This window comes from Entelurus aequoreus, linkage group LG24 (assembly GCF_033978785.1).
Source record: "Entelurus aequoreus isolate RoL-2023_Sb linkage group LG24, RoL_Eaeq_v1.1, whole genome shotgun sequence".
Lineage (NCBI taxonomy): Eukaryota > Metazoa > Chordata > Actinopteri > Syngnathiformes > Syngnathidae > Entelurus > Entelurus aequoreus.
Window position 1 is genome coordinate 17,604,246 of NC_084754.1, and position 13,903 is coordinate 17,618,148.

A 13,903-nucleotide genomic window follows, 5' to 3' on the forward strand; every position below is an offset into this window, starting at 1 on the left:
TTCTCCTCTTTTGTTGAGAAGAATTGTTGTATATTCTTGGGTAGCAGGTTATAGTTTGCTTTGTGCATAATTTTAGCTGTTTGCAAATTCACTATGTCGTGGAATTTCAGTATTTTTGATTCAATAAATAAAGGATTTGTATGTTCTCTATATCCAACATTATGTATTATTCTAACTGATCTTTTTTGTAACACCGTTAATGAATGAAGTGTACTTTTGTAATTATTTCCCCATATTTCTACACAGTAGCTCAGATATGGTAACACTAGTGAGCAGTAGAGAATATGAAGTGATTTTTTGTCTAGAACATGTTTTGCTTTATTCATTATTGACGTGTTTCTTGCTACTTTATGTTGTATATTTTTTACGTGAGATTTCCAGTTCAATTTATCATCAATCATTATACCTAGAAATTTGGTTTCATTTACTTTTTCAATTTCTATTCCGTCTATTTGTATTTGTGTTTGACTTTCTCTTCTACTGTTACCAAATAGCATTATTTTAGTTTTACTAAGATTCAACGATAGTCTGTTTTTGTCAAACCATCTTTTTAATTTGTTAATTTCTTCTGTTATTATTTGTATTATCTCCTGTGTGTTCTCTCCTGAACAAAACGCTGTTGTATCATCCGCAAATAATACTAACTTTAAATCTTTTGTAACTTTACAAATGTCATTTATATAGAGATTGAATAATTTAGGTCCTAATATCGATCCCTGAGGTACACCACAGGATATATTTAGCGTTGTAGACATGTGTTCGCCTAGCTTCACGTATTGTTTCCTGTTCGTTAGATAACTTCTTATCCAGTTTAATACTAACCCTCTGATGCCATATCGTTCTAGTTTTTTGATTAAAATATTGTGATTAATTGTGTCAAATGCTTTAGTTAGATCCATAAAAACTGCTGCTGCACATTTTTTACTGTCTATTGCATTGGTAATTTCTTCTGTAATTTCAATTAAAGTCATTGAAGTTGAGACATTAGCTCTGTATCCATATTGGTTCTCTTCAAGTATTCTATTTTTATTTATGAAACTCTCTAATCTGTTATCAAACAGTTTTTCAATGATTTTAGAAAATTGTGGAAGTAAAGAAACAGGTCTATAATTTGTAAATTGATGTTTATCTCCAGTCTTATAAATTGGTGCAACTTTAGCTATTTTCATTTTGTTTGGGAATGTACCTGTTTGAAATGATAGATTACTAATATACATTAATGGTCCTGAGATCTCTTCTATAACCTTTTTTATCGTTTCCATATCAATTCCATTACAATCAGTTGAAGTCTTAGATTTACATTTTTTCATGATTGTAACTATTTCGTCCTGTGTCACATTACTGAGGAACATGGAGTTGGGATTTCGCTCTATGGTATCATTATAGTCCTCAATTGGAACTGGGTCTGGAATCCTTTCTTCCAATTTTGGTTCAATATTTACAAAATAATTATTGAAGCTTTCAACTACTTCCTTTATGTTGTCATTTTTTTTATTTCCATCTAAAAAGTATTGAGGGTAGTCCCTCTTTGTGCCATTTTTAATAATGCTATTGAGGATGCCCCATGTTGCTCTCATATTATTTTTGTTCCTGTCCAATAATTCACTGTAATATTATTTTCTACATGATCGTAGTATGTCTGTTAACTTGTTTGTATAATTTCTGTACTTAATTTCTGCCTCTATAGTACTTTGTGCTATAAATTCTCTATATAGTGTATTCTTCTTCTTACAAGCATTTTTTAGTCCTTTTGTCATCCATGGTTGATTATTCTTTCTCTGTTTATTACTGAGTTGTATCCATGGACAATGTTTGTCATAAAGTATTATGAACTTGTTTAAGAAATGTTCATATGCTTCATCAACCTCTTTTTCATTGTACACATTGTCCCAATCTTGCTTTTGTAGCTCAATTTTGAAAGCAGTCATCCTCTTCTCTGTGCACAGTCTTCGAAATGTCCTTTTGTCTTCCATGTTCTTCTTGTAGTGTCCATCATATGTTGTAAAAACTGGCAGATGATCACTAACGTCGGTTATAAGTAGACCACTTGTAGTGTTATTGTCAAACTCATTGGTAAAAATATTATCAATAAGCGTGGCGCAGTGTGCTGTGATTCTGCTTGGCTTTGTGATTTTTGGATATAAACTGATGCTGTAAATTAGGTGTTAAAATAAATCGTATTCATGTCTTATATGTATTACAGTGCAGTATTTGTCCTATTTTGAATTATAGGGTTGTGGCGATCGATACAGATATTCAACCAAGCAGGACTTCTGTTGCCGGGTTAAGAGTGAACAATGCTAACCAAAACACGGCGGCCAATCTTGCTGCTACTGTATCCTCACTGTGACCACCACTGTGACCAACTTTTGACAGAATAACTTGTTAATTTACTTAATCTTCACTTCTTGCTTCATCAATACCACATTTCCACACTGATGAAACTTTGACGTGAACGATATCAAAAGACGAGACGCAAGACGTTCCAGGACTTGGCGCGTCAATGAATGCTTACAAGACTGCTACGTGGAGATGAACTTTGTTGATGCACTGCGTCTTCGACATTATCAGCTCCACATGACATTGGTGAGCCTTTGGCATAAACAATGTGGAATGACAACGTAATGCTAACAACACAGCAAATGTTCATAGCTGTCACTGTGAAGTTGACCAAATTTTGACGGAACAATTTACGCACATGGTCTTAGCACACCCAGTTCTAACATAGAGGAATTACCCAAGTATTTTTACATTGTGGCTATGTTTTAATATGTTTTAATGGCCGGGCGACTGCCATAGCAAAGAAGCTTGACGGATCCTCCAGGCGACCGATGAGTACTGTAATCGCAGTAGAACACACTCAAAGCTACTATATTGGGTGAGACGAGTGTAAAGGTGACTATATGGGTATTACTTCATGTATATAGGGCTCGAATTATGTTAAAAATATCTAATTTAGAAGGTCATTATTTAATGCTATAACAATGAAAATATTCAATTTATTAATAAAAATCCTACTTTGCGGAAATTTGTTTACTGTATTGTGAATAGTATCTTATTTTAAGGCCTGCTATGCATTCTCTAGTGGGATTTTACCCTAAATATTATTCTCATATTATATTTTGGATATATATTTGTATATTGGGGGTTGTAATCTTACTACAATTCACCATCCGATTCTGATTCCTGGGGTGCCGATTATCTTCAGAATCGAAACAATTTGGGCAATTTATTCTTTGGAATAAAAAATATATAAAACCTTTTCAAAACTCTTTATTGACCTACGACAAGTTACAAAACCTTCTCTTGGTTCCTGGCGTATACATGCAAGTAAGCGCAGAGATGGTCTAAACAATGTTGTATTGAAAATGTAAATGTCAACTCTCAAAAATTATTGATCTGTTTAGATTCGTGAGAAATAGAACAAGCACATTCTGAAAAAAGGACATATCACATATGATCCTCTTGACAAAACAATTCAAGTTAGTTGAAAAATCTGCGGAAAAAAATGGTACAGTTTCAAAAACTCCATGAAGAACACAATGAATTTAGACTTAATCTCAGTGTATCTACAAAGCAATTCAACTTTAATTCACAACCCATGTAGATTTGAACAAAAAACATAAGAAAGCATAAATAAAAACTCCTCTATGTATCAACTACCTCATTTGTCTTTCCACTGTTTACTTTCTTTGAATTTTCACAGAAGAAACTAATTTTCACAGAACCATATCAATGTGTCTCATGCAGCATTTTAAGTGGGGTTACCAATTGTTTATTTTACTCCTGTGTGTTTTACGTTGGGTCAGGGGGGAGGAGTCCCAGCCCCGCTACTGTGTACCTCTTGCTTGGTATACTTGCTCGCCCCAATATAAACAATTTGCTTGCCTAACAGAATTGCTATTGCGACATCCAGTGGACACATTTAATTAAAAAATGCAGCTCAATTTTACACTGACTCATCTCGCGGGCCGGATTGAACCTGTTCGAGGGCCTGATCTGGCCCACGGGCCGCATGTTTGACATCCTTGCCTTACACATTAGAACCGATTCAGTACCAATTCATGATACCTGAGAATCAATACTCAACGGTACCACTTTTACCAATGTTTGGTAGTTTTGTGTTTGTGTGCTGATTGTGATAAGTGTGTTGCAAGGTTGTTATATCTTGTTGTTTATTACATTTCTGAATCTCATTTGCAAGTATTATATGGTAGAATTTGCACTGTTTGAGTGTATGTGAATAGATACCCAGTAGTACCGATTAAATTTGCCTATAAAAGTATCCAATTTGATACTCATTCCTAATGGCGTACCTGGATGGATGATGCAGGGGTCACACTCGTTGATGGCGTTGCGGCAGCAGGGCACAGAATAGCCCACTGAAGTCCCCTGCAGGGGGCATTTGCAGCGGATCACATCATACTCACAACAGCCCGAACACATAGCGTTCCACTCAGGACCGGGGCAGTCGTTGTACAAATACCTGTAATCTAAAAAAGATAATACTTCACACTGACACTGTAAAAATATATATATACGTACAAATGTGTACACAAATAGAGTGAAAGATTACAGTGGGTGAATAGGAGGAAAGATGTGATATTTGTGTGAGCAGACTTGCTTTAATGTCCGCAGAGGGATGCTGTGTTTGCTCATCCTGTGTTTGTGGGAGCGTCTGCCTACTGGTGCTTTGGTTATTTCTGCAGCCATATGGCCTCTAGCTCCTCTTTTAGAATCACAAGTCTCACAGCAGGTCGTCATCTCTGTGTTTGCATTCTGCTAAAACTTAATTAATCAAGCAACAGGCAGCAGTAGGAAAGTTAAAAAAAAAATAAAAAAAATGGAATCTGGTGAATTACAATGCGCTAATGTTTGATTTTATTTCTGTTTAAATGGGTTAAATAAAAACACACACGCACACCCTTTGAGCATTTTGCGAGATTATGCATTAGTGAATTTAGGTGCTGAAACTGAGAAGTGGAAATTCCTTGTGGCAAAAGAAGCGTTAACAGATGCAGCACTTTCGAACTTGGCAGAGAGTTCTGCCAGCATTTAGCTCATCATTTCAGTTCTGGACTTATATTCCTTTTCACATTAAAAACAGACATTAATTTTTTTTTTTTTTTTACAAAAGTAGATGCAAGCGGAAGATCTCTTTTGGACTACCGTATTTTCCGGGCCATAGGGCGCACCGGATTATAAGGCGCACTGCCGATGAGCGGGTCTAGTCAGGTCTATGTTCATACAAAAGGCGTACCGGATTATAGGGCGCATTAAAGGGGTCATATTATTATTTATTTTTTTCTAAATGTAAAACACTTTCTTGTGGTCTCCATAACATGTAATGGTGGTTCTTTGGTCAAAATGTTGCATAGATTATGTTTTACAGATCATCTTCAAGCCTCTTTTTGACTGTCACTTCTGGATGCGCCGTTTTGTGGGCGGTCTTATTTACGTGGCTCACCTTTGGCAGCGTCTTCTCCCCGTCATCTTTGTTGTGTGCAAGGACGGGAGTGGTAGAAGTGTCAAAAGATGGAGGTAACTGTTTTAATGACAATCAGACTTTACTTAAATCAATAACGGAGCAGCATCTCCTCATCCATGGCTCACTAGTGCAATAACAACGCCAGAAATGTGTCCTGTGAAAGACCGTCCGACCGGAACTCTCTAATAACTAAAGTTCCTTGGGTGAATAATGTCAACTCACTGCACCGGTATGCTTTAGCGCATTCATGGCGAGTTTACTGACAGATATAAGTAAGAATGTTACACTACTTTATATTAGAAATGGCAACAGAGGAGGATGAATGTCCCATAACAAGAAGATAGAGAAAAAGAAGAAGCTTATCGACTACGGTGTCGCCACGGACTACAAAAGCGGATGCGTGCACATTTTCAGGACTTATGCAGATCCCAAATACAGATCAGCATGTACCAGAAGGTAAGAAAAGTTGTTTTTCCATAATATTGCAAAACAAAACGCCAGATAATATGTCTTACCTTACACATACACCATAATAATACTTGTATGTGGAAGCACAGTACAATCCATCAAGCGGTGTGGCTTCATAGCTTACCAAAGTCGTACTAAAACATTTTGATAGATTTTTGAAAATAATGTTCTATATTTTCAATGGAATGTATACAATTTTGGTGTTGTTTACTTGAGTCATATTGCAGTCTACACGTATCTCTTATGTGTAACTGCCATCTACTGGTTACACTTATTTCACCATGTACCAAATAAAATAGCTTTGAGGTCGGTAAGCAAAACCATAATTATTCTGTACATTAGGCACACCGGGTTATAAGGCGCACTGTCGAGTTTTGAGAAAATGAAAGGATTTTAAGTGCGCCTTATAGACGCATAAATACGGTAACTTAATGTATAGAGCTGCAGGAGACACATCCCGGCATCGCCATAATGGCAGGATAGAAAGCATGTGTCTCATTTACAGTGTTAGGAACATGACTTTAAAAGGTAATTGACAACAGTTACTTGTTACATTTCCAATAAAGGTAATTAAATTACTAACTGAATTATTCTTTAAAATATGTACTTAATTAGTGAGAAAAGTAAATAATGTGTTAGTTTTTTAACTTTCATATACAGTACATCCGGTGTATGCAGTCAAGAGATTTTTCATGAGAGAAGAGTGTGTGAGTGCGGCCCTTTAAAAGGCGGTGCCTTCCGGCTGCACCAAATAATAATATAAATCCATTTAATAAAGTGAAATACAATTAAAGCAACAAGAGAAGTATCCCACACTTATCTTTTGTAAAGTTAATGTGTACAGCCGATATGGGCATCTACATCAACAATATGATTTTCCTGATATGGCTGGACAGGACAAAAAATGTTTTAATAATAATAATAATAAATAAAAGGCATTTGCCTGTTGGCAAATGGAGCCTGACATTAGCGAGGGCACACTCATTTCAGCATTGGTAGTCAATGGACTGGATGTAGATTGTTGTTGGTAGCGCCTGCGGAATGTTTTCACTAACAGTAAATAAAGTGATTGAGCGAGTGTCAATGACTACGTTTATACTGCAGGAGTGGCCAAAATCAGATTTTTTCTAGCTGACTGCTTTATCAGACTCCAGTGTAAACGCGCACAGACCTCAACATCACTTGCATGCACCCTTTCATAAAGTGAAAACAAAGGAAGTTGACTGGTCGCAACACAAGGAATTTAAAAGTTGCAACACCTTAAAATGAGTGATTTTTATGTGAAAATAAATAGTAAGTATTATAATGTGTGAATTAATGTATACAGTGTAATATATTTGGGAGGGATGTAATGTTTTTATTTCTGTTAAGTAGAGGAGACACGGACATCAGTGTGGATCTACAGATTGGATTTTTCAACTGACATGTTAGCAAATACGCCACAGCGTCAATTCTGGTCTTTCAACAATCGCAATTTCTTCAGAATCAAAAAATATATTCATATATTACATATAGCCTAATATTTGCGCACTATTGACAAGTGATGCCCCGAAAATGTGGTCCGCTTCTGCTGGAGACTGTGACTTTCCCGCGCTAGCTCGCCCAAACCTGACGAAAAAGTCAGATTCGGGTTGCACTGCGTTTAGACTGAAGTCACATTTAAAAATATCAGATTCCAATCGCATTCTGGACTACCACTAGATGTGGCCTGAATCTGATGCCAAAAGGACTTTGGAGCGTTTGGACTGGCAAAAAAAATATCCGATCTGTGTCACTCGAGGGCAAAAAAATCAGATTTGGTGTGCAGTGTAAACGGGGCCAATGGTAGGGTCTCTCCTTGTCCACAAACGGGATATTGTAAGATTATTATTGTTGATGATTGTCACTTTATTATTCACCGTACAAGTAGTTGAGTGAGCGTGAGTGTGTGTGTGTGTGTGTGTGTGTGTGTGTGTGTGTGTGTGTGTGTGTGTGTGTGTGTGTGTGTGTCTGTGTGTGTGTGTGTGTGTGTGTGTGTGTGTGTGTGTGTGTGTGTGTGTGTGTGTGTGTGTGTGTGTGTGTGTGTGTGCGTGTGTGTGTGTGTGTGTGTGTGTGTGTGTGTGTGTGTGTGTGTGTGTGTCTGTGTGTGTGTGTGTGTGTGTGTGTGTGTGTGTGTGTGTGTGTGTGTGTGTGTGTGTGTGTGCGTGTGTGTGTGTGTGTGTGTGTGTGTGTGCGCCGCTTCTACTTAAAAAGAACTACGGTACTTTCTAAAGTGAATTTGCTGGTTTTCTAAAGCTGTCTTGTCAAAAGTAGCATGCCACATTACACCATATGTAACGGTAATGGAGTTGTAGCCTACGTAAAAGTAATAATTGAAATTACTCGTTACTAGAAAAATTAATTAACTGGTCATCTATCATGTTATTTGTCAGTTGGTCAGACTATGGGACAGAGGATGCTTGAACTTAATTTGACCACATTAACAAAGATCTCAAAAGATGTCACTAAAATATATCTTTTAAAACACGCAAGAGAGCACCTTAGAGCACCTTTATCAACCAATTCTGTCCGTGCAGTGAAAATGTAATATCAGGTACGGAAAAAAAGGCTTTCTATACTATAACATTGTGTACTTTGTTATCTGTGGTTATGGTTTTTGGCCGTTTTTGTTTATGCTTTAAACCGACAGGGTGGCCAGATGGTCACTTCGTGGTTGGCGACTCAGAGTTTTTGACAGCTTTCTTTTTGTTGGATGACTAAATGTCACCAGCATGTTTGGCAAACATACTCGCGGTGTGTCAGCAGGGTGTACTCTAGATTGATTTTATCCGATTAATGAAGCTTATTTATTTGTTGTAAGCTTGCGCTGACCGGCTTTGAGTGCAGCGTCGTTGATTTTCACCGCTTTTTCTTTTTTATATCGGATGACATGCTCTCAATTGCTACCATGAACACTGGCTCCTTGCCGGTTTAGCCTCTGTAAGGAAGGCTTGTTTTGGTTCGCTGTGGCACCGGGAAGACCATATGCATGCTCTCCGAATGATACGGCTTTATCTTCTCGGCATATTTAAAAGCAATTCACGGCAGAAAACAACTGTGACATTAAATTATTCAGTGTTTCCCATAAATTCCTTTACTAGCGGCTGACAACAACAAGAAAATCAGACATCATTTTGTTCAGTCTTTTGCAATACAGGAAGGTAACATGTTACCTTTCAGGAGAATATATGTGTTGCCATCATGGCAATCAAGTCCCACAAAACATTACTTCAAACTTTTAAGGCAGACCTTGGCATTTATTTTGTCTCGGTGGCCACATTGAAAGAAAAACATGTGTCTGGGGGTGTGTGTGTATGTGAACATCTGCTGTACAGTATGTGGGCTTGGGTCCCCTTTTTTAGGAACTCTAATTCAAAAACAGACCATGATGTCTGAAAGAATACTAAAAATGTTATGTACAACCACCTAAAAAAGCAGAATGGAATGATATGTTTTTATTACTGAACGAAACTGAACCAAAATATACATCAAAACTAAAATATGGGATTTACTTTATTAGCTATGAACGATAAAACATTATTCATTACATGATTGTCGCTCATCTTTAACTTCTCAGACCACCCACTTGATTGACATCTTTTACAATCAAGCAAAACGCAAGAAAAATGCAACAAACCAGGCAAAATATATACATAAAAAAACCCTACCTCCAATCTGATATAATATCACTTTTCTGCAGAACATTGTATTGGCAGCTACAGTTTCGATGATAAAGTGTTGAATATAATAATTTCGACATGTTCTGCAAAAATTATTGAAAATCTTAACAAGCCGTGTTTTTCCCAGTTATGTACTTTAAGATTTGCATGTATTAAAACATGTGCAAACTCGATACTACAAAATGTGTGCGCAAAGGATTGTCTCACTTTAGTGAGTACAAGAAGAGCGCAATCCATTTAGTGAGTCTGTCTTCATTTGGGGTGTAACGGTACGTGTATTTGTATTGAACCGTTTCGGTACGGGGGTTTCGGTTCGGTTCGGAGGTGTACCGAACGAGTACACAATGCTAGCAGCGACCGGGCTAGGACAACATGTAAAAGCCAGAGCTGGAAGACCCTCCTGCCTCGTTAAGATCTCCCGTTTGGGAACACTTTGGCTGCGCGATACAACAATGGAGGACGGAAGGTTTGCCGACATTGATCAGCAGGTGCTTCTGACAACACGTCAAACATGTGTTGCACCTTTCCTGCTTCCGGCTCCCAGACCGTAGTCGAGGAGCGCAGGGGAGACACTCCTCCAGGGCCAATGTATTCTCAGGGGCAACACCCTTCACTCTACCCGGCAGTGGGTCTCCACAGCTCCGGACTCCAGGGTAAATGACGAGTCCGGCGATTAGTTGCAAATCGTGGCTTTTGAGGTCTTGCACACAGCCAATCCAACAAAACACTAGCCACTCCCCGCAGCCGCTCCCTCACCTCGCTCGCCCACACACTCACCTCACCTCACTGTCACATATTAAAGGGCCACACACACACACACACGCTACTCTCATAACACATGCTAACCCATTTGAAGCGTCACCACCGCATTCAAGCAGCCTCTCCTCGGCGAGTCAGACAGGGCTAGAGCAATAACAAATGTTTTTATAGCAGCAGATATAAGTCCATATTGCATTAAAAACTAGATTTTGACCCACTTCTATGGTGAAAGAACAATAAGCCCATATATCCTTTTACTGCCAAGTTAGCCAGGCCGGGGGAAGGGGGGGGGGAGTTATCCTGAGGCTGAGTTGACTTGAAACTGTTTAATGTTGCACTTTTTATATGTAGAAGAAATGTTTTGTCGTTTTATTTAATCTAACCAACAACTTGAGGCAGTTTAATGTTGATTAACGTGGACCCCGACTTAAACAAGTTGAAAAAACTTATTGGGGTGTTACCATTTAGTGGTCAATTGTACGGAATATGTACTGTACTGTGCAATCTACTAATAAAAGTCTCAATCAATCAATCAAACAAAGCACTTTATATGTAGAAAGGTTTTGTTAAGAAACCATTCTGAGCCTTATCTTATTTAGTTTTTATTTTATATATGTTGACCACATTTACCCTGGCAATGGACCTTGTGTGTATATGTATGTTATGCCATTGTTTACAAATTTGGTAAATAAATAACCAAAAACATTTATATTTTGTTGTTTTCTTACTGTACCGAAAATGAACCGAACCGTGACCTCTAAACTGAGGTACGTACCAAACCGAAATGTTTGTGTACCGTTACACCCCTAGTCTTCATTAATATGAAGAATATTTGCTGATCATCAGAACACCCACAATACTGGGAACAGAAAAATGCAATTATAATTACCGGTATTTAGCACAAGCAGTGTGATCTATTATGACTAAAACTTAACAGCGCATGCTATTTTGCGTCTTTATTCAGCACGTCTGAAAAGCACGTGCAAACTGACACAGTTACACACACGGCTGTGAGAAAGTAGGCGGTTGTGGACTAGCTCCGTCCTACATATGCTTAACACATAAGGTCTAAAATCATTAAATGTATTGTCTTTTTGGCAATATAATTTTATAATTTTATAGCTGCTGGATGACGTAAGGGGCTGACACAAATTGACGCATTTTTGTGTCTGGAGGTTTTTTTAATGACGTTCGTTTTTTCATATAGAATACATATTATTAACACATTTCCTATGTAAAAAAAAGTATTACAGTGTGCATTTTCTTGTGTGTAAACTCTGGTGAGCACAGTTGCAGTCAATGCCAGCCTCTCCTGTGAGTGCAACTTCAGCGTGCTAAAACAAGTGGTTTCAATTGTAGATGCACCACAGGACTGCTTCTAAAATGCCCATAAAAAGTGATACATGTCTGCAGCATGTTTGAAAACGCCACAGGTATGAGCATGAAAACATGAATGTGCAGTAAATGAGTGTCTCAATGGGGAAAGCACTATATAGTACATAACAAATTCTCATTTAAATAGCGCAATCTGCACCAAATTTCAATTGTGCACAGTAGATCACCAAAACACACCCCCTAATAGTACACACAATTTTATGGTATGCACACGCTGATTATCGCGTGGTATTTGGATCTAAGTTAACGGCCTAAGATGCAACCTTTATTCTGTATGGTTGCCTTGCTTATTTTAGTTTACACTAAACTGTAATGTATACATACAGGGTTGCTTGTCACACTCATTATTTCTCATCAATTTAGATCACAAATCACCTACATTCTCTTCTCTAGAGCAGGGGTCATCTTTTTTTTCTTCTTCTTTTTTTTAACATGTCCTGTCCAGCCACTCAAGCACATCATATTGTTGATGTAGATGCCAATATCTGCTGTACATAATTGCTTTACAAAAGAGAAGTGTGGGATACTTCTCTTGCTGCCTTCTTTGTATTTGACTTTATTAAATGGGTTTATTTAATGTTTGGCGCAGCCAGACCGGAGCAGTAGGGAATAGAATGGAGAAGAAAAAAAAATAGAACAGACGGCGAAATTGCAGGCACAAGAGAGGGATAAGACAGAGGGATAAGACAACAAAAAACAAAAACTACAGCAGCAAATATGATACCAAAATGTACAGCAAAGAACCAGTTAATGAAGTAGATAGTAATAAGACAGAAATGACAATAAACATTATTGCACTACAAATGAAGCAGTAAAAATACCAATAGAAATAACATGATTGATAATTAATAATAATACTTACCTCTATTATCAACAAATACAATAACTTCAAATGAAACAATACATAGGCATAATCAATACTTGAAATACAAAAGAAAGACTAGATTAACCTTATAGATTGTTATGGTAAAAAAAATAGGTTAAGCTTTAGCAGTGTGCTGTGTTTCTATATCACAGTTTCCCCCAGAGAGCGTGTGACAGTGTTTATATATGTTTGATGCATGTGTTTATGTATGTGTATGTACAGTATGTATACAGTATATGTTTGTACAGTAAATGTGCGAGTGGATGTATGTACCGTGTATGTAGTAGGGTTGTACGGTATACCAGTACAAAGAAATAAGAATTGAAAACGGTACTATACTGCCTTTGAAAGATACCGGTATTTGTGTATGTGGGCTCTGTACCGAGGATGTCGTTGTGGCTTGTGCAGCCCTTTGAGACACTTGTGATTTAGGGCTATATAAATAAACATTGATTGATTGATTGATTGATTTTTGTCATCCCTATGCTGTTGTGCGGTGATGATGTACAGAACGGAGGAGCATGATGTTGAGTGTGTTAGCACACACACACTCACAGAGCGCACAAGAAGAGAGTGTGAAGAAGAAAAATTGGCAAATAAAGGCAATTCTATTGGTTAATAAAGAGGGCACGTGAAGCGCAATATGAAGGTAATTGGGCTTCAAAACTATCGATAAAGATGATGTTTTAAACACAGAAGCGTCACACTGTAAGTGCTGTTTTAATACATGCCTTACAAAAAGTGGCATGATTCTGGTATTATTACCTTAGCTTTGAACGTAGCTAATGAATTAAATAACCATCAGTCAGATCAACAGGTAATATAGTTAACTGGCTCCTCTGTTGTGCACATGCAGATACGTAGACACGCACACAGCTGCTTAGCTTGTTGCAAAATATTAGCGGAGTTAAAACAATGTAGCGTAAACTAATGCTTGTGAAATGACTGAATTTTGTAACAAATTCCTACAATTTGTTTTTCATCCTTCACAATGTGTGTTTTACCTGCTTCATGTCTTAACTGTAGTTTTAGCCAAATTATTGTTTTTAGTATTTACTAATGATTGTATTTGTCTTAAATCACATACCAAGAGTGGCAACCGCAAATCAAAAAGCTTTATGTCAATAAAGCTTTCTATTTTCTTCTAACCTAATCTAGATTATTGCAGACTATATGTAATATATACAATTGTAAATTGTTCTTTGAGTGCAACAAGAAAAGCCCAATGTG

General features: G+C 37.4%; 1 protein-coding gene across 1 annotated transcript in view; it reads right to left on the minus strand.

Moving 5' to 3' along the window:
- Positions 1 to 13,903, minus strand: part of LOC133641914 (inactive serine protease PAMR1-like) — a 78,530-nt gene that overhangs the window by 41,442 nt on the left and 23,185 nt on the right. The window contains exon 2 of the mRNA XM_062036032.1: positions 4,317 to 4,493. Within this exon, the coding sequence (XP_061892016.1) occupies positions 4,317 to 4,493 (177 nt within the window). The remainder of the gene's footprint in view (positions 1 to 4,316; positions 4,494 to 13,903) is intronic.